Source organism: Cavia porcellus, unplaced genomic scaffold (genome assembly GCF_034190915.1).
Source record: "Cavia porcellus strain 051 isolate PalLab524CR breed Dunkin Hartley unplaced genomic scaffold, mCavPor4.1 scaffold_13, whole genome shotgun sequence".
NCBI classification, from domain to species: Eukaryota; Metazoa; Chordata; class Mammalia; order Rodentia; family Caviidae; genus Cavia; species Cavia porcellus.
This window is the reverse complement of record NW_026947496.1, coordinates 7345581-7365638: the sequence shown is the minus strand read 5'-3', so window position 1 is coordinate 7365638 and position 20058 is coordinate 7345581. Positions and strand designations below refer to the sequence as shown.

General features: G+C 49.5%; 1 protein-coding gene across 1 annotated transcript; it reads right to left on the bottom strand.

Moving 5' to 3' along the window:
• Window positions 1–5336: 5336 nt before the first annotated feature.
• Foxq1 (forkhead box Q1) lies at window positions 5337–7863 on the bottom strand. Its single transcript, XM_063259786.1, has one exon. It carries the CDS (start codon window positions 7330–7332, stop codon window positions 6121–6123), a length of 1212 nt encoding a protein of 403 aa, XP_063115856.1. The 5' UTR covers window positions 7333–7863; the 3' UTR covers window positions 5337–6120.
• Between the last annotated feature and the right edge of the window lie 12195 nt (window positions 7864–20058).

Below are 20058 nucleotides of genomic sequence, written 5' to 3'. Positions count from 1 at the left end.
CCACAGGTGGCAGTTGTCAGCCCGCCCAAAGAGCAGAGTGAGGAAGTAGGGGAGAGACTGGACAGCAAGGACCTCAGAGTCTCCAGTCTCCAGTCTCCTCTCCAGTCTCCTCTCAGCTGATACAGCAGGAAGCGGACAGTGCTTGCCGTTCTGTGAAGGGCAGTGGGCACCAGAACTGTGTCCTGGGAAATTTATCTTTCTGCAAAACCACCTCCCTAACTAGTTCCCGTATGTTGAGACTTCACACTTTATTTCCTGTAATTTAGTTGGTTGTTGGGAAACACCCAAGGTTTGGGCAATCCTGTGTCAGTGTTCATCCCCAATAAGAGTGAGCTGGTCGAGTCAGGGTTATATCAAAGTATAATTTATCTACCACATGCAGTGTGCAGTACTAAGTTCTGACAAGCACACACAGCTAGCTATGAGAGCACCATCTCAGCGGGTGGGTCTTTCCATCCCTGTCCTCAGTTTCCCATTTGCCTTTTACAGTCCCCCATCCTCGCCCTGGCAAGCAGTGATGTGATTTCTGTTCCTCTTCCTTTCTCAGAGTCATGGACATGGGTGTTTTCCTCAGCCTGCGTCGCTGTGCACTTAATCCTGATGAGGTGCTGCAGAGAGCGCCATGTCACCCAGTACCGTTTGCCCTGCTGAGCAGTAGGCTGAGGTGTCTGTCCCCCAGAGCAGGGTTGGGGGGGTGGGAGCTGGAGGGGTGGGGAGGTAGGGGATGGAGGGTGGGGGTGAGGTGGTACATTCAGTGAGTCAACTTCTGCTCCACACTTGCCCTGAGGTCTGTGTTCATGTCACCCTCCATCTCCATCTGGGCACTGAGACTGTCCCGAGGAGTGATCCACCAGAGCAGTAGGATGGGTTTTCCAGGGGATGAAGGTGTGAACGCCCTGCTTGGTGGTGGTGCTGATGGATGGGAAAGACTTCCCAGGAGGCCAGGGGAGCTCAGCCTCCCCCCCCCCCCCAGCAGAATCTGACACCTTTTCTGTTGGGCATCAGGAACAAATGAACCCAACTTCTCTTTGGCCCTTGAGTCCCAGAATCATCCTACCACACTAACTAACGGCCTCATAAGTAAATGAAGACTGATTTATCTTCTCAGCCCAGGATCTGAGCTGTTGGCCTGGCAGCCACCATGTGAGCGAGGAAAGCAGCCCTAAACTCTTTGTGTATGATGAAATCTCTTAAAAATAGCCCAAGTCTTAGTCTGTGTCTCCTGCCAGTGAAAGAAGCATCTGGTGTTTTAATCCCAAGAGCTGGGGTTTTGAGATAAATTTAAGGAAAGCTGGGAGGAAGCACTACTAGAAAACAGCTGTGACTCAGGAGAAGGACTCGTGGTCTATGTCTGTGGCCCGCTGATGTCTCCACATATTCTGCTGCTGTCTGTGAGAACTTTAGCCATGTTGATGAATGCTGAAATGAAATACATGCTGGATCCCAAACTGTCCGAGTAGAGGGGAAAAGCCTACCAGCATGTCATCTTTGAGGTTACCGGAGAGTTTTCACAGATGAGAAGGGTGAGGAAAGGGCTCTGAGATGTGATCCAGGCTAACTGTGACCCCACTGAGGCCGTCCAGCTGGGTGAGGCCAGCTGGAACCCAGACCCACCCCTGCAGAGCCTGGATGCGCCCAGCTCTCTCCTGAATGACTGCTTTGTGATGCTGATTCTTAGCAGACAGTTAAGGACAGTGGGCGGAGACAGCCAGGGGTCCCGCGGCATTTTTCTGCCTCTTCCCAAGGGGTTGGAAATTGGCAATCAGACACAACAAATACATGTCAAAGACGCTGTATCCGTATATTATTCAGAGCTTCAAACAGATGTCATAAAAAGGCTCAGTAACTGCAAGTCCTCAGAGTTAAACAGTCCCTGAAGAGAGCAGCAGCGAGGTCCAGGAATGGTGGGGGAACGTGGTGTTAGGCGAATGTTTATGTTTGGCTGTGGTTCACCAAAACGAAGGTCGATACAGTTCTCTCTCCAGGCCGTGTGTAAGTTGGCAAATGACAGGAATGACATTTGCTTCTAATCACTCATCCATCTTAATAATGCCGACCAGATACGGCAGACCGAGGCTCAATCACCAGCACTTCGGGATGGCTGGAGCGTGGCCAGTTTGAAAGAGGTCCTCGGATCTGAGGGAAGTTGCCTTTTTATGTTTTTGATCATGATCTTCCTGGAACATGTTTATTAGGGCCATTTGTTGACAACATTAAGAATTAACAAATTATGTTGTTAAAAGCATAACAAAAGTTTAACAGTCTCATTAGAAAACTATAAAGCTTGTTACTTAAAAAAGAACTATCTGTGGTGTTGGAAAGCAGAAAATACTTATTACAGGGCTCTATGGGGTCCAATTTCTAGAACTGAAGCAGAACTCAATTACTGTAGTCTAAAGAATTAAAAAAAAAGTCACACAGAGGCACAAACTCCTTGTATGTCAGATGCCAGCACGGTCCCCTGACACCTAAGTAGAGGCCAGTCATGTGAGTACACTGAGTTGGTTTTCTTTTAAACTAAAAATGGAACATGAATTACTATAAATTCTACTTTCTCTTTAACGTAGAAAAGAGGTCATTTTCGTCATTTGGGGCTGGGTGGGAAGACAGGAGCAGCTTTGCCAAGAGGGCTCACTTGTCTCTGCTTGTCCTCTCAGAGCTCCAGTAAGAGCTGCTGGTCACACCCATTCCCAGAGGCCTCCTCCCCCAGGACAGAATCGATGCCCTGAGTGCCTGGCTCCTGCGGAATATCCAGGCTGGGACTGAGCCACCTACCTCCGGGTCTCCCAGGCAGGCAGGGTCGCAGCCATCTCGAGAAAGGGGCATTTCTGGATCCTGGTGGGGAACCCATTCTTAGTAATCAAAAAAGCCATTGGGGCTGCTTTGGGAAATCTGCCCAGCCTTGCCATCTGTGTGAATCAAGATGATTATCTAGGGAGTTCAGCTAAGTTCCGCTAAAGTGCATTTGGGTTTGGATTCTCCAGACCCTGCTCAATGAGGAGAAGGACTCTGTGGACCCTGGTTTCTTGTGGATGAAGTTGAGGCCCCTCAGGTGACCTGACTGCCTTCGAGTCTGTGACAGACTCAAGTGACCAGGGTGGTCCTCCTTGGGGACATCCCCCTCCTCCAGGACAGTCCGTCTTTGTCTGCTGTTTTTGTTTTCCCCTTGAGAATGAGTTCTAGAAGGGGCCTTGGTTAGATCCCTTGTCCAGGTCAAGGGACCTGGCTGGAGTCCCCCCACCTCCAGGCCCCTTCATCCCTCCCACCCCTGCTTCCCTTTCTCCCCCCAGCACTGCAGCCCCAGGAGACTCATCAACCCTGAGTTTGCAGCCTCGGAGGGCCTATTTGAAGTCACCCTTCTTTCTCTCCATCCCCTGCTCTGTGGGACCTAGGAAGTTTTTTCCAAGGGTCTGGGACTGGCGGCTGCAGAACTCCTACTCCAAAGGTGGTCGCTGGTGGGAGGAGTGAAGGGGTCTTCTGCAAACTGGCTGAGCCTGCCGCACAGCCCTAACACTGGGCAGGTGTCAAGGGCAGTTCCCGGTTCCTGAGCCAGGTAGACCCTCACCCACAGTTGGCTCAGGTGTCTGTGGAGCCCCTGTGGTGGAGAGGTGCACAGGGGCTGGGGGCCAGTGGTGGGGAAGTGGGGGGCCCTACATCTGGCAAAGGAGTCACAGGTGAGAGACCCAGTCTGGCTATGGAGATCGCATTGCCCAGCTGTGACCCGAGGCCATGTCCCCTTTCAGTGTAACCCTCTAAAGCCGGGTCTGTAGTTCCTATGAATCCAGAGACTCCAGCACTGCCCCCTCAAAGTGCTCTCGAAACACAAGATTCCTTGAGGAATTGTAAGCTGCCTTTTTGGCCATAGCCTGTGGCCCCAACAGTGCAGGGCTAGAGGTGTCCTCAGGTCGTGGGGGAGGAGTTTGGAGCTCAGGTGCCTGACAGCGCCCCAGAAGCCAGAGAAGGGAGCCCATGGCAACAGGGGGCCCGTGGTCCTTTGGGGTGTTTATCAAAAAGGATTGTTTTTGGAAGGGAGGTGAAAACTGTTGTGATTTTCATTTAAAAATATTTTGTGATTTTTAAAACACTTTTTCTTTTCCATTGCTGTTTCTGTGTTCTTTAACATAAGTAAATTAGCAGTGATTTTAGTCAAGCCGGGAGATTTAAGGGTTCTGAGTTCAGAATATAGCAGTGATTTTAAAGCTCCATTTGCAGGACTACCTTCAAGTGTCAGCGTGCATCGATTTAAATCCCTAGCAGCACGCAGCTCCTTGCTGGTGCCCTTGCAGTTGACAATGGGACAGCCCAGGGGTGAGGGTGAGGGTCGGGCTTCCCCTAGTCCTGGACTTCCCCAGAGGGAGGCCAAGTTGAGCACTGGGATCTCCACCCAATGAACCTGTTCCCCCCTTTCTCTGTTGCTGGTCTATTAGAGTTTTATTTTCCGGTCTAATTATCAGCCTCGTGGGTGCAAATGTCTACCTTTTGTCATAATTCAACCCTGTTATTATCACTCTTTATGACTACTAAGTAGCTATAACCGAAATCAGTCAAGACTTGTTAGCTGGACTTAAGCATGGGTTTTTTCCTTCCATTCCTGGTAAAAGGGGCAACCTGAATAAGCCCCACCTCCTTGAACTCGGATTCCATACCCCCTTCCCGGTGGGATCAGATGAGACCCACCAAAGATTCCCTGCTGGGTAGGAAAGCCGTGGCAGCCCTTCCAGAGAGGCGGTTCCAGCCTCTGAATTCTTTACCATTTCCATTCCCCTTTTAGCAATTTACCTAGATATTGTAGGAGTCCCGTTGCCTTTGAACTTACTAACAAACAAGTGGCCAAATGAACTTCTGTAATCCCATAAAGGTGGACACTTCTGGCAAACACTGACAACTCCAGCTATTCTTTTCACTGCCCGGACACCTCCTCTCTTACGCTGGTAAGGTAGTCTCCTGCCAAGACCTTGCTAGCTTCCCGGACCAGATTGGACCCAATTTGCTTGGAAATGTGAGCATCCCTCTAAGTGCCTCAAGGGCTCGGTCTCCCAGCTGAAAGCTTCCCTGGGGAAAGAGTGGAGACACCCGCTGTCCTGGGACTTCTCAGCGGGGCTTGCAGGGTAACTGGTTTTGGCTCTAAGAAGCCTTATTAATAGAAGGTCCGCCCCAAAAAGATGTGCATTGATGTTTGGTCAGGAAGGCTGCAGGCTGCTTCTGCCTTAATTATTCCCAAAAAGATTTTGATCCCAGACTGAAGTTTCTTTGGACTTAAACCTGAATCCATTTTGGGGGCACTGGGGGTAAAAAAAAACCCCAAAATTCTGTCCCCAACTCATCACCATGAAGTATGTAAGTCAACTGTGAGTTTTATTAAAAAATAAGCACTATGCTTGGCTTTCATAAAATTTATACATGAATATGTACACAGACACAAATAAAATAATATTAAAAATAAAAATCACACTTGCTTTCGAGTAGCAGTGGTCCTGATAGTCTACAAACGTGTCCGCTTTTCCTTTAAACAAACTGCTTGACCCGAGGAGACCACACTAATAAAGCTGTAGCCGTTGCCTGCAACATTTTCAAATCAGATTTCAAAAATATATAAATAATTAAAAAACGCCAACATTTTCTCTCCCTCGTTTGGCACAGTGAAGCATTGGTCGGTGCAGATCCTCTGACTCCTCGGACAGTCACCCTTGTGAATGCCACACACGTACACTCGCGGGATCCTGGGGACCCCAAAACAGTAGTCGTATCATTTGCCCTATGGAATGGTTCCCTGATGTTCCCTTTTTCTGGGGGTGGAGGGATAAATCAATGGAAGGTGCAATAAAAATAGGAATTACAGGCAGCCTGGGTAATAAGGGAGAGGAAAAGTTTTTACGAGAGAGGACAGGCTTAGCCAAGATATTAAAGCAATTAAGAACTGCTTTGGTCCTCTGTAAGGTTATAAAAGACAAAGGAAATATTTTGGACTAAGTTAAAACACTTCTGTCAAAATGCTTAGCTTTAAGGCACGTCTGACGGAGATTTTTACACAGTCTTTTCCTCTGGGTAGAAAGTGCACCGCTCGATCCTGGCTCCCCTTTCCCTGGTGGCGCCCACCCCCGCTGCGCTCAGCTGCGCGGCTCAGGCTAGAAGCGTCTCTACCGGGTAGGGCAGATGGGGGCCGGGACCGCAGGCCGAGGCCACCTGCAGGGCCTCGGGCAGCCGCAGGGGGCAGTACAGGTGCGCGCCGCCGCTAGCCCCTGCGCCCCGGAACGCCTTAGCTGGGGCCGCGATAGATAGGGGCGTCAGGAGGAGGTGCGGCGCGGCCGGGGGAGCTGCGGGCTGTGCCTCGGCCCCGCGCGCGCCTAGCAGCGTCGTCTCGCCCGTTCCGTACGCGCACAGAGGCAGCAGGGCCCCGCCGGGCGCCGCAGGGAGCAGCGAGGGGTACGCGGGCAGCGGCGGGCAGGGCGCGGCTCTCCAAGGCAGCTGCACCCCTGAGATCCCGGCACCCGCGTCCCTATCTCGGCGGCTGCGGAAAGGCTTGCTGAGAATGCTGTCGATGGCGAAGGAGCTGGAGAACTTGCCCGCGGGGCTGACGCGGCCCTCCGGGCGGGCGGGAGAGCGCGCGGGGGGCGAGGCGCGGGCGGCGGGCGCGGGCCCCGCCGAGGGGCGCACCAGGGCGTCCTCGGGCCGTAGCTCGGGCGCGGGGGCCGCCGCCCTGTGGCCGAGGCGCTTGCGGCGGCGGCGGAAGACCCCGTCGGCAAAGGTGTACTCGCTGTTGGGGTTGAGCATCCAGTAATTGTCCTTGCCCCAGGGCCGCGAGGGGTCGCGCAGCACCTTGACGAAGCAGTCGTTGAGCGAGAGGTTGTGGCGCACCGAGTTGCGCCAACCCGTGTAGCTGCCGCGGAAGAAGGGGAACTTGCCCATGAGGTACTCGTTGATCTCGGCCAGCGTCAGGCGCCCGCCTGCCGAGTCACGGATGGCCATAGCGATGAGCGCGATGTACGAGTAGGGGGGCTTGGGGCGCCGCGTGTACGGCTTGCCGCGCGCGCCCTCGCCGCCTCCAGCGCCCGGCCCCGCCGCGCCAGCCGCCGCTTCGTCCGCCGCCGCTGGAGCCTCGTCTCGGGCGCCAGGTCCTCTGCCCGTGCTCTGTTCGCTACCGCCTCCGCCGGCCGGGTCCCCGGCGCCTCCGCCCGCCGCCGGGCTGTTGGCTGTGCAGTCCCCGTCCGAGCCCAGGGAGTCGTCGCCAGTCGCTGACAGCGGAGACGGAGCTTCGCTGCCACCGGCGCCCTCCAGGTCACTGCCTGGCTTGTCCCCGGGGGTCGCGCGGGGTGCGAACACCTCCAGCTTCATACCCGCGCGCGGTCCCCGCTCGGCGCCGTCCTTTCCTCCTACGCGCGGTCTTCCGAAGCCGCCGCTGGGGTGTCGATCTCGGGGCCACGCGTCGGGGCCTCTCTGCCCTGCGGACTCGCCTTCGGAGAGTCCCTTCCAGGGCAGAATCCGCTTTCGCTGGATCCTTTTGGGGAGGGCTCGCGAGGGCTGGGTGGGTTAAGAGGGCGGGGAAGGAGGACCCAGGTGCGTGCTGCCTTCGGTGCGAGGGTGACAGGCGCGGGCGAGGGCGTCGCGGCTTGCGGGTCTACCCAGTTCCTTCCTGGGAGGATGCCGCCTGTGCCTATGCCGTCCGTGGGGTCCGGGAGGAGGCCTCCACCGGGATGCGGGGCTCGGGCCGGCGTCCCCGCGCCGCCCTGGGGGAGGAGCCGGCGCCTTCAGCCTCTGGCGCGCGTGGAGCCCAGTCCTCGAGGCCGCCGCGCCCGCAGCCACCTTCCCGCCCCCGGCCTCCGGGGCTGCATGTCCGCGCGGCCGGCCGCAACTGAGTCTCGCCGCCGCCTTCGCCGGCCCAATATAACCCTGCGGCGGCTCCGCGGGGCGGGGCCTGGGCGCCGCCGGCGGGGGGTGGGGAGCGCGGTGGCCCAGGTGGCCGCGGCTCCCCGCGGGCGCGCACAGGCCGAGGCCATGCGGCGGCGCGGCCCGGGAGTCGCCGGGCGCAGGTTGTTTGTTTTGGGTCCCGCCGGCCCCGCCCTCCGTCTGCAGCCAATGGGGGCCGTGCGCGCGGCTGCTGTGCGCGTGTGAGCGTGCGTGTGCATGCGCGCACGTGTGCGGCCCCGTCGCCGCGCCCCACACAGGTGTGAGCGCCCGGCCTCGCCGGAGGGGGACCCTGCGTCCGGAGGTCTCCAGAGGACCGGGCGCGTGCGCGTGCGGGGCTGGCTCCCCGGGCACCCCGGAAGGGGCACGCCGGGGGCGGGGAGCAGGTAACCTGGCTCGGCGGGGGCCGCGGCGGGAGCCGAGCCTCACCCCTCACCTAGTCAGTGCCGAGGTGCCGAGCAGCAGACGTCGCCCAACACACACGGCGCAGGGAGCTTTCTCAGGAGCCACGGGCCGTGCCCCTTCCTGGACTCCCTTTGGAGAACTCTCCTTTCCTTGTTCCTTTTCTAAGGAGTTAAAAGGACCTGAAATGGTCGGCGCCTTTTGGGATGACCTTAACTCTGGCTTCGAAGCTTCAGACTTTCACTTTTCTTTTGTGTCGCTTTACCTGGAGGCTCCTGAGGAAGGGCAGCTTGACAACCTGCTCCGGGGCGGCGTGTCCGAGCGGGTGCAAGGCTCTGCGTGTATCCGTACCTCGTGGCAGCTGACCCCACACCGCAGCGCCCGGGAGCCTGTGCCAGGCCAGGCCCTCGGGCTCCGTGCCGCCTCCTTTTGCCCTTGTGCTGAAGCTTCGGTGCCACTGGTGTGGGACAGTCCAGAAAGGGCACTCCTTTCCCGCTGCAGCACTGTCAGCCTCAGTGCCCGAGCGCCCGGGCCCTGGGAAGGCGCACTTCCAGTCCCTGCCTGCCACGCTGACGTTTCCTCCTTTTTCCTGCCTTTGTTGAAATGTGCCACGGGGCCGCGAGGACTAGGAGCTCATCTTTGATGTTTATTACTTTCCACCATTTGTGTAGAAAACATACACAGTCCTCTCTTATCTTTATCTCAGGGGTTTAAAAGCCATTCAGAATGAGGTGGGCAAGATGATAGAGCCCCATAGAGGGCTCTGTTATTTTGTGCTTGGGGGGACGATCGGGTTTGGAGATAAGGCTGACGTTTATTAGTGGGCGTGGGTGCGTGGGGAAGCAGGGGCTCAGGCCGGCTTTTGGTCCTAAAGGAGCCGCCCTGGAGGGCCTCTGCTTAGGCTCTAATCCCTGGAACTGATGGGCCCTTGAACCAGGCGAGGGGAGTGGGTTGGGACAAGAAACTAGCCCGGTAAAGAAACATTGATTTGGCCGGGGATAAAAGACATTTGTAATGAATGCTACCCTCGTTTGAACTTGGGCTGGGCAGGACAGGAGGGCGCATGCCTGTTTTATGGGCGAGATAAGTCTGGGGAGGGTTGAAGCCTAGCAAGGCCAGTGGGAGGGTCCAGGCCAAGAAGGACTGGTGGCTGTCAGGGAAAGGAACCCACCCAGCCTCCGTGCCTGCCTTCCAGTTTTTCCTGAGCGCCCCTGTAGCTGGTTCAGGTGCTTCCCTGACCTGGGCAGCACAGTGGTCTGCAGGTCACCCCTGTTAAGTGTACTGCTGTTTGAGGGTTTGCAGACTAGGACAGATTTGGGGCAAGGGTATGGGGTGGACATGAGGGTTCACAGCAGGGAAAATCATTTCTATTTTCCTAGTGACTCAGCCTTGGTAGATGGAAATAGGTAGGTGAGAGGCTGCCTGCAGGCACCTAAGGGGACCTCAGAAAGGACACCCGGGTGATAGAATAGTGGTGCTAGCTGCCCAGGAGGTTCAAGACCCTAGTGGGACAGTACAGGCTCCAGGAGGGCGGAGTTTTGTCTTTTTTTCTTCAGGGCCATGTTGCTCCTTACTTACACCCAATATTCTGTACTTGTCTGCAGTTAAAACCAGAAATAAAACTGCTCTTTCATTTTGCAGGTGATGTTGATATCATTATCTCTAGCAGTTGTTTTACAGCCAAGGTATCATTGCCCTTTTGCAGATGTTAAGCGAAAACAGGACTGGGTAGAGGGCTCCGTTCTCTGTATCTCTAACTACAGCACCCTAAAGCTGGGGACCTGCCCAGACTCTGGAAACACACACAGCTGCACACATACTCATACACACTGCACACACACTGTTCAGTGTTTGCAAATTTTCCAGAAATGTGCCAAGCTTTCTGTTCCCTAATTCTCAATCTTTTGAGAATATGTTATTAATGGGTTAATATTAAATGCCAGTAGGTGGAGCCTTGCCAAATACTTGGAGGTAAGACAGACCCATTAATTAGCTCACCCTCACCCTTTAATTTCCTTGGAGACCAGTGACTAAACCATGGCCAAGGATGTAAGTTCATTTTGCGATGACTTTGTGGCCTCCTTACGGTAGTTTTAGGAAGAGGAAGATAATGCATGTGTGTCCAGATGCCAACGCTAGCTTAACTAGCCATGGGAGCTGTCTGCTTTCCATAACTTGTGAAGGGGCTTACTGCCCTACTTCCTAAGCCCTAATCAGGAAAGGAAGAATTTAATTCCTGATCAACCTAAAGGGGCTGGGGAGCCTGCAAGTGGCCTCCCTCTGGACACATGAGTAGCTTGTTCTCTGCATTAGGAGAGTGGGCAGCCCTCTGGCCCTGTGGGAACCACACAACCATCCTGAGCAACCTGGAGAAAGGGCCGAGTTTCTGGTTAACTTCTGCTGGTGGCCAGACTGTTGATCTCTGGATCAGAAGAGAAGGTAATAATGAGACAGCCTTTCCATAGAGACCTGGGCTTTGGAAATTCAACAGTGCTATTAAGCACTGGGAAGCTGGAGGTACTGAGAACCAGCTCCTGTTGAGAGCCCACTGCACAGTGCACACGTTGCACTTGTGAGAGTCTCTCGGGGCAGGGAGAGAGCCCTGGCCAAGGGCTGGGAGTCAGGTGGCAGTGAGGATCCTCTCCAGCCTCCCCTTCCTCTTTTGTGGAAACACGAAGGAAGAAGGGAGAAATTGGTACCCCGTTCAGATCTATGTCTTTTATAGTCTGGCTGGTTCTATTGTGGATTCAGATGCTAAAGACTTGGGAAGAATATGCAGAGATAGAGGTTAGGTGCAGGTTTAGATAGGTAGAACCTCATTGTTTTTACAGATTTTGCTTGCACTTTATTCTAAAGATATTTTGGCAGGATTAGACTCGTTTCTTTGGCCACTTGTCTCTTTTGAACAGTTTCCTTTTGTTCCTCTGGCACATGGGCATGGGACAAGGAGTTCGCTGGGTATTATTGAGCAGCACACAGCCTGCGGGCGTGCTTGAGCTCACCCTTGAGAGCCGGGGACTGCAGCCAGCAACCCTTGGGAGCCAACTGGACTAGACTGTGAGTGGGCTCAGTGAACCCTGCTTCTCAGTAGCGTCAGTGGGGAGGTGCAGGGTGGTAAGGAAGCCTCATGGTGAAGAGAGCATTGAAGGGTAAGAGGAGGAGAGGAGACGAGAGACACAGAACAGGTTGTCCAGGACATGGCAGGGATTAACAGTCACCAAGCAACCTGGTGATTCTGTGACCCGCAGTGGGAATCCTAATCACTGGAGTTTGGAGTGTGAAAGTATTATCAAGGGATGGAAACAAGCCCAGGGCCGATTTGTCACAGTAAGATAAGGAGTTTTGACAGGGATCATGGTGCCTTTCAGAGTGGATCAGATCTGAGCCTCTCTCCCTGTCCAGCTTTGGTCCAGTCATTTATTAACATGAGGCTCTTTAAGCTTTAAAGTCAGAATGAAAAATACTATTCTGCTTCCCTTTCCACATTGAGTCGCCCAGTGCTCTCTGACTTTGAGACCATCTTTCCACAGTGAACTAAAAGCAGACCCTCCCTGATGTCTGTGAAGGGGAGAGTTCATGTCTCCAGGAGGAGGGATGACTCTCCTGATGCCAAACCAACAGGACCAAAGAATGGCTGGCGGAAGACAAGATCCAGCTTGTAACCTTGTAAGAACAAGTACAAGGATGACAATCTAAAGAGACTTGGGCAGGGTTTCCTTCCCACTCCCCTGACCTGGGGGAGGGTCTTGGGTCATTCTTACCTTGACCAGTTATCCCCAGTATCTGGGCGCTGATGGGTGTGGGTGGGGGATCTCCCGCTTCAGAAAAGGCATCACCACCCTTGAATAGGCGTCAGCTGAATGTTGGGTTTGTATCTGTGCTCTAGCAGGTAAGTTACTAGACCTTGCTCTTTCGATTTTAAATCCAGAACTCTTGAGAGTTGTAAGAACTTTAAAAATGCCACTACTAGCTTCTAGGCTCTTATTAGCTGAGCTTTGTCTCCGCCACCATTCTCTCTCATACTTGGGGACGTCATCTTAGAGGGGCAGACTATCCCTGGAAACCTAGACAGACAAACTCCCTCGTGCTAGCCAACCATGCAGAGTTGCAGAGTTTCCAGGTAGAAGATGGAAAAGGAGAGAAAGTTCCAGCATGAATGAGCAATTTCCTGGGCCCTTTGGGTGTAGTCTGTGGCCAGTGCCTTAGCCTGTGTTCCAGAAAGAAAAACTCAGAAGGTTGTTGTGAAATTTTCAACAAGCCTGTCGTTCAAAATTTGCACAGGAATTGGCCATTAGTTTACCCAGAAGGGTAAAATCCATACTAATGAATCATATAGGGAAGCTGCTGATGAATCTGTGAATCAATCTGTTTCTATCATCTATTTACCTATCTGTCTGTCTGTCATTTATCTGTACCATCTATATGCTTTATATTATGGAGCATTTTAAGCACATGTAGAAGTACAGAGAACCTGGTAGTATAGTAATGTACCACCAAACCATCACCTTGATCAACATTTATCGACTTATGGTCAGTATCTTCTCCTCTTTACCTTCCCCTATCCAGTCGCTTTTTATGAGACAGGTCCAAGGCATCATCCTATTCCTACTGTGATTTCTGTCTGCTCTCCTTATCTGTGAGTTCATATCTGTACCAGGCCTGCATGGATACTCCTCTTGTCTTCATCTGAACAGTACAGCGTAAGGACTCTTTTGAGAGATGGTGTAGCGTATGTGGGTGGACGTGCGTGTCATTCTGTAACCCCAGGGCACGCTCATGTGAAGACACACTCCCGCTGATCTATGTCCCCAAGCCCTTTGTTTTTGATCCACCACTGTAACTAAATTGTTAAATAAATCAAGTTGTTTGTCCTGTGGAACGTTCCTATCATTTGGATTTTGTTGGTTGTGTAGTGTTGGTTAACTGATTAATATAACTCACGTCCTTTCTGTGTCCAGGGAGTTGCCCATTAGAAACAGACTCTTTGCTGTACTCAGCTTTCATTCCCCTCCCCCAAACACTGCAGAGGTGATGTGGTGGGCTTCTGACAGAGGTTGTCAGGACTGTTGCTTTGTCATTGATACTAAAATTAACTCTCAGGACTTCAAAGTGGTGCCATTCTCATCCCATCGCCCCTTCTTCCTTTGCAAGCTGGAATACTGACGTATAAAGAAAAGCTTGCACGTTAAGTATGAGTTCCTTGGATGTGGTCTGTCCCCCGAAGCTTCCTGTGCCGGAGCCTCGGGCCTCAGTGTCATCTGGGAGGTGGTGGAACCCTTCGAGGTGTGAGGTCCCTGGCGTGCTGCCCTAGGAAGGGACTCGGGTGGGTCTCGTGGGACCTGCACATAGCTCTTCAGGGCAGCTGTTCTGAAGTCTGAGCCTGAACCCTCTGGCTTCCTGCCTCACCCTGTGCACTTGCTGCTGTTATGGCATCCGCCTTGTGGACCTCACCTGAGCCAGGTGCATGGTGATGTCCTGAACCTGCTGAAGTTTGAGTTACCCGAGCCTCTTTAAAATAAAGTGCCCGGCCTCAGGGACTTCCTTACAGCTCTGGAAAACACCAATGCCTACAGGTTGCACAGAAAGGAGACGCAGTGTTGGATTCTTTTTACTGACTGTCTTTAGGGTTTTCCCCACAGGACACACACAGGCATCTGTAGCAGTGCACCAGCACACATTCCTAAGTGCGTCCTGATGAACTAACCACCTTACAGTGTATCTGGTGTATTTAAATCCGCTCACGGCTTCCTGGGTCTCTAGGATGACAGGATTGATACTCCAGGCTCATTGTACAGTTCTCACCTCAAACCTAGGGTTATCATTTCTCCAAGGAGCTTGATTTCTTAATAGAAATAGTTAATAGAAATAAATAGTCTTGAGACTAAATTCTGGGCTCCAGGGGTGTTCATGCTTCTGGGTTGCTTATTTTTAGGATCTCATAGTGGGCAGTGCTAGGAAAAAATAATGTTAGGGAAAATACATGACACCTCCAGCTATAGATTTACAAGGTAAATATTTTATATCTATGTATCTTTCATGCTAAATATAAAACATCAGTATAGCTACTTGTCTGCTTTACCATTCTTGTTTGTATATTGATCTATCTATTCTTATTTCAGAGTATCAATTCCAACGTCATTACTAATAATATGATCACTGGACACAGTTCACATTTCACTTTTTGGGGCAGGCCCTCCTTTCCTTTCCTTTCTTTCTTTTTTCTTTTCTGGCCTACAAGACGTATATCTCACTGACTGCGCAGTCCAGTCACTAACTTTTAGAGTAATTTGAGATAATTGGTCTCTAGTGACCAAGTCAACAGCCTGGTGTTCAGTTAGCATGTGCTGGAGGCTTTTGCCTTTTCTCTCCTTCATTTGTTTTCAGTTTGTTTCATAATTATGTGACACTGACCTGGTACCAAAGTCAAAGCTGTAAGACGAGATATTTTCAGGGAAATTTAGCTTTTGTTTTTGTTTCCTTTTACCTTGGCCTTCTCTTACTCTGCTGGAAGCCACTTAATACTAAAAGCTTTAAAATTGGCCTTTTCAGTCATTCCTCGGGCCTCCATACAAAGTACGGCAGACTGGGTGGCTTAGGCAATAGAAGTATATTTTTTCCAATTTCTGAAGCTGATGGGTAAGATCAGGGTGGCACTGGTTCCTCGTGAGACTCTCTCTGGGTGCCCGTGGTGTCCACCCATGTCCTCAGATGGTTTCATCCCTGTGTGTCCTAGTCTACTCTTCGAAGGTCACCAGAACCTAAGAAGCTCGTTTCTGCTTACTCATTTCTTTCACGTGGTTTTTGCGACACTGGTCATGTTCTCAGGGGCTGGGTTTAGGACTTCAATGTGTAAATAGAAGGGAAGGCATGATTTAGTCTGTAACACACTTCAGTTTTGAAGTAGCCAGACCAACATCTACGCGTGCATTTCTCTCCAGGTAGATAGTGTTCAAATATACTGAGTCTGTGCTCCTTTATCTTCTTGGCAAAGTATTCTGGGGACCCTTCCTGGCAGTAGTCAGTGACAAGCCTTGGAAGGTGATATTTTGACTGTCAGTTGAGTGCCACATTTTCTGACATTGAAGGAAATAAATAAATATATCGGTAGAAAGGAGATGCGAATCACAAAAATTGACAAATGCGTTTGACCAGAATGACACTGAGGCCCTCACCAGTGTCTTCCGACCCTGACCAGTCCTTTCTACATAAGATGGAAGCTTCTTTTTAACTTGCCAGTTGTCACAGAGCTGAGCCTCAGCCAGGGTGAATTTCTACGCAGACTAAATCGAGCTATCCTTTCTGGCTATTTGCTTGTCTCTGGTGTGAATCACAATGATAAACTGGAGCTTTAATAAGAAGTGGGGTGTTCCTTAACCTGCCCAAGGAGGAACTGACCAGCATTCACCGGAGGAAAGGTGCCAGCCTGAGTTCCATGAAGCCATCCATTACTCAAGGTTGTGCCCTTAAAGTGGTGCTGGCGGTACCCAGGGCACCGCAGGTCTGCTCCTTAGGCCCAGAGTGGCTTTCCTGTCAGCTGCAGGACAGGGAGTTTCTGGTGCTCAAGGGTCTGAAGAAGCTGCCTGTACTCTAAATTTAGATACAGTCGGTCTTCTGTAGTGGTGGGCTCTGTGTTCTTGGATTCATCAACTGTGGGTGCAATGCATTCAAGGAAAAAAAATACATAATGAACATGTATAGATGTTTTTATTGTCATTATTTTCTAAACAATGGTATGACCGTTTACTTAGCATTTATTCAGTATGGACTGTTGTAAATAATCAAGAGATTTAAAGCCTATGGAAAGATGAACATCTAGGTTATACAAATATATACTATACTGTTTTACATAAAGGAATTGAATATCCTTACATATTTAGCATATTTAGTGCATATTTAATGTTTAAATCCAGTCATAGCTTTCTGGATTTCTCATATAGTAAGATACTCTTGGCTTGTTTTACATTTCTTGTTTCAGGACTGGAGTTATCTGTTTATTTAGGGAGACGTGGTTCCCTGCCATCTTGAGACTAAAATCAGGGTTCTGTATATGTTCATTGCTTCTAAGCTGGCTGTTGTTTCTAGAGTTTTACAAGTTGGACCTCCTTAAAAGGAAAACATTTTGAGACTTCCAGGAGAACATGGTGGATAGATAGCAGCAGCTTTGGAGGCTCCCTGAGAAACTGCACTTAAAATCCAGGAATGGTGCCGGGTGAGAAGTCCTAAGCAAGGAGAGCTATACTTTGCCGACCCAGGAATGAACTAAATTAAGAGAAACCAACTGGAAACGCAATCCCGGTGATATAACAGGAACAGATAAGCACGGAAGCTGGACCCCACGCCACTGGAGGCTGCGATTTGAATTTCCTTGCAGCCGCTGCTGCATCCCAATTGGAGTGGTAAGGAGAGAGGCGCGAAAGCTCTGAGAGTGGGAAGCAATGAATGGAGTGGAGAGTGGGACTGGCCGGGAGCCCTGCATCGACCTGCAGTGAGTGAGCAGATCGGGGACCCTTCCATAGAGTAGGAGGCTTCAGCAAAGGACATACTGGGACCGGGCAGGCTGGCCAGGACAGGATGCTGAAGTGACTTCAGTCACATATTCCTCTCTCAAGCGGAATTGGTGGGGAGTGCCTAGCCTGCATGATGCCACTGACTAAGACCCAGTAGGCTAGCCCAAACCAGATCCCAGCGCCTGGAGGTGCACCTTAGCAGTGAAGCCTTCAGTAGGTTGACCTGGAGGGGTGGGCCCAGCATAGGCTGCCCAGGTCTGTGTCTCCCTAGTACACTGCAGTGGGCGGGAACACCTAGCCGGCACAATTCAAACAAACTGTAACTGACAAAGAAAGAAACTGGGCCTCCTATATACGCTTGTATAAAAGGAACAAAAAATATGGGAAGAGGAAGCAACAAGAAAGGGTCCTCGGCCCCAATCCTGAGAAACAGGCAGTATCAGACATGGCACCAATAGATATAAAGTGCTATCTCCAGAGCCTCATAGATGAGTTCAGGAATGAAGTTATTAACGACCTGAAGCAAGATATAAATAGAATAATTAGAGAAATGCTAAGCACCGTCCAAGAAAAAAACAGATGGTGGAATGGAAGAATAGAAAAAAGGGGAGAATTGTTTGATGGAGAAAATAGAGAAAACATAGAATACATGAAGCAGGTTCAAAGAGATTACCAGGAAACTAAAAACTCTATTGAAAACTGGCATAACAGCTTGAAAGAAACTAAGGATAGATTATCTGAACTGGAGGGCAGATTTGTAATATGGGAGCATGAAATGAAAAACTTCTTAAAAATAACAAAAAAAAAAAAAAACCCAAACAGCAACAATATAAAGGCTAGAAGATGATAAGAGGATCTATAACTTAAGAATTAAGAACATAAAAGAAGAAGTAGGGACACAAACAAATGGACTACACAAGCTATTCACAGAAATAATCCAAGAGAATTTCCCTAATTTAGCAAAAGGTAAAGATACTCAGATATACGAGGCATACAGGACCCCAGTCACCTACAACCCAAACAGAGCTACACCCAGGCATATAATAATCAAAATTCCAGAAATCCAATATAAGAACAGAATATTAAAAGCCATCAGAGACAAGAAACAGGTCACTTACAAGGGAACACCCATCAGAATTACAGCAGACTTCTCGGCACAAACCATCAAATTACGAAGAGCATGAGGGGAAATAATTCAAGCTTTGAAAGATAATAATCTCCAGCCAAGATTGAGATATCCTGCACAACTGTCCTAGAAATTGATGGAAAAACAAGGTGCTTCCAGGATAAAGAGGAACTAGGGGAATTTGCAACCACCAATTCAACTTTACAGAGAATATTGCAGGATATTCTAAAAAAGGAAAATACCAACATTCCAGAAATAGTGGCAGACAGGCCACAATGGATGGAGCAGAAAGCAAAATGAAGAAGACAAACTGACAACTACTGACAGAAAAAGAGCTCAACAGAAATGAGGCAGAAAAGATTGCATGGTAGGAACAGCCATTTTGGAGAAAACAAGACATCATAATAGCTAGTGCTGATTTAGTATCATCTTATTTTGAAGTCCCATCAAACATGTATTCTTCTGTCTCCATCAGTCTTAAAAGGTTGTATCTTATTGGATTTTATTATATATGAAAATATAAGTAAAAGCTTTTATAGACAAGTAGATTATATAGAAACCATTGTTTGTTTTCTGTTAATTGGTTCTAAATACCCTGTAATCATGTCATTCTCTTGAATGGTTTTATAGTGTCTTGATATGTTTGGTGCTACAGTATACAAAGTGATACTCAAAGATTTCAAGGAAAGAGACACTATGGTAACTATTTTTATATCAGGATACCTTGTGGTGAAACACTATTTTGCCTAAATGGTTATGTTTTGACCTGTGCTGTTCTGTTGTTATGCCCTCTTTTATCTCAATCCCCCCCTTTTTAAATTATTTACTTTTTTATTTTTAAGGGCAAAATAAATAAAAAATAGCAGGACACATTATAGTAACCTACTTTGATTTCCTATTAACTTGATTTGAAATCCTGTATTGCCCTCACCATCTTGTTTTGACTGATTTTCCCCTATTCTGCTTTGCTTGATAGTACCAAGTTCGAAAGTACAGGCAAAACTGTGAAGACAATAAGATTCATTATGACGCCCATTCCGGTTGACTATTATCTTCTTTTAAAGTCCTGTAATGTCTCCAGTGCTTTGGTTTTATTCTTTATTGTTTTGTTCAATTTTATTATAACTGGCAATTTTTCTTAAAATAGCAAGAGGCAGTATGGTAACCATTGTTGATCACCTTGTATTTTGTTTTTACATTTTCTATTATGTCCATCCTTTTGATTTGACTGACTCTGTTCTGATATGTCGCATTTGGTTTTACTCTCTTCAAAAAAAGTAATAAGAACTGTGGGAGTAATAAAACCCAAAATGTGTAATTGTCATTATACAAAAGAAAAGAAAATAAAGTGCTCTAAAGGTTATAACTGCATATATGTTTAAGTATATAAGATAGATAACCATATTACTGAGTTTCTTTTTGGATCATTGAACAAAACTGTTTGCACTCTCACTGTTTGAAAGTCCACTTTATATGCTTCAATTTTGTAACTTGAACAACTATTTCTAAGATGAGAATATGTAATCTATTAACTAGTGATTTCTTACTGTTTACTTTTTAAATTTTGTATTACTTGTACCCTTTTTCTGTTTTTTTATTTTTCTCCTTAAATAAAAAAAAAGGAAAACGTTTTTAAAAGTAAAATGCACAATACGTATTTCTGATACAACTCCTGGTCCACGGTGTCCTGCGACCAGTCCCCCAGGTGCACTGAGGAGTGGCCGCTTTTCTTCCATGCCAGTTTCTGAGGCTGACTTACATTAGCTGTGAACACAGGATTTGCTAAGCAGACTTGAGTTTCTGTCCAGCTCTCCTAGTATAGGCACGAGATTATTTATTTTTAAGAAACACTTTCTTTAATGTCAGATTTTTTTTTGGTATTATGGGCTAATTTTGTGAGACTTGAAAATTGAGGCACAGAGAATTCAGGCACCTGGGGCACTCGCACAGCCAGGGCTCCTTGCTTTTGGTGGTCTCCTGGCCGTTTCCTACCTAAGTCCAGGGCCCAGAATGCAGTGGAGAAGGCCGCTTTGCTCCTCTTGCGTGGAACCGGTGGGGCTGGTTCCTAGCAGCTTCTTTCTGTGCAGCTCCTGCGGGCCCGGCTGCTTGTGTCTTTCATGA

Excerpts from the sequence above, each read along its gene's own strand:
- Foxq1 (XM_063259786.1), bottom strand. The coding sequence starts at position 7,332 with ATGAAGCTGGAGGTGTTCGCACCCCGCGCGACCCCCGGGGACAAGCCA.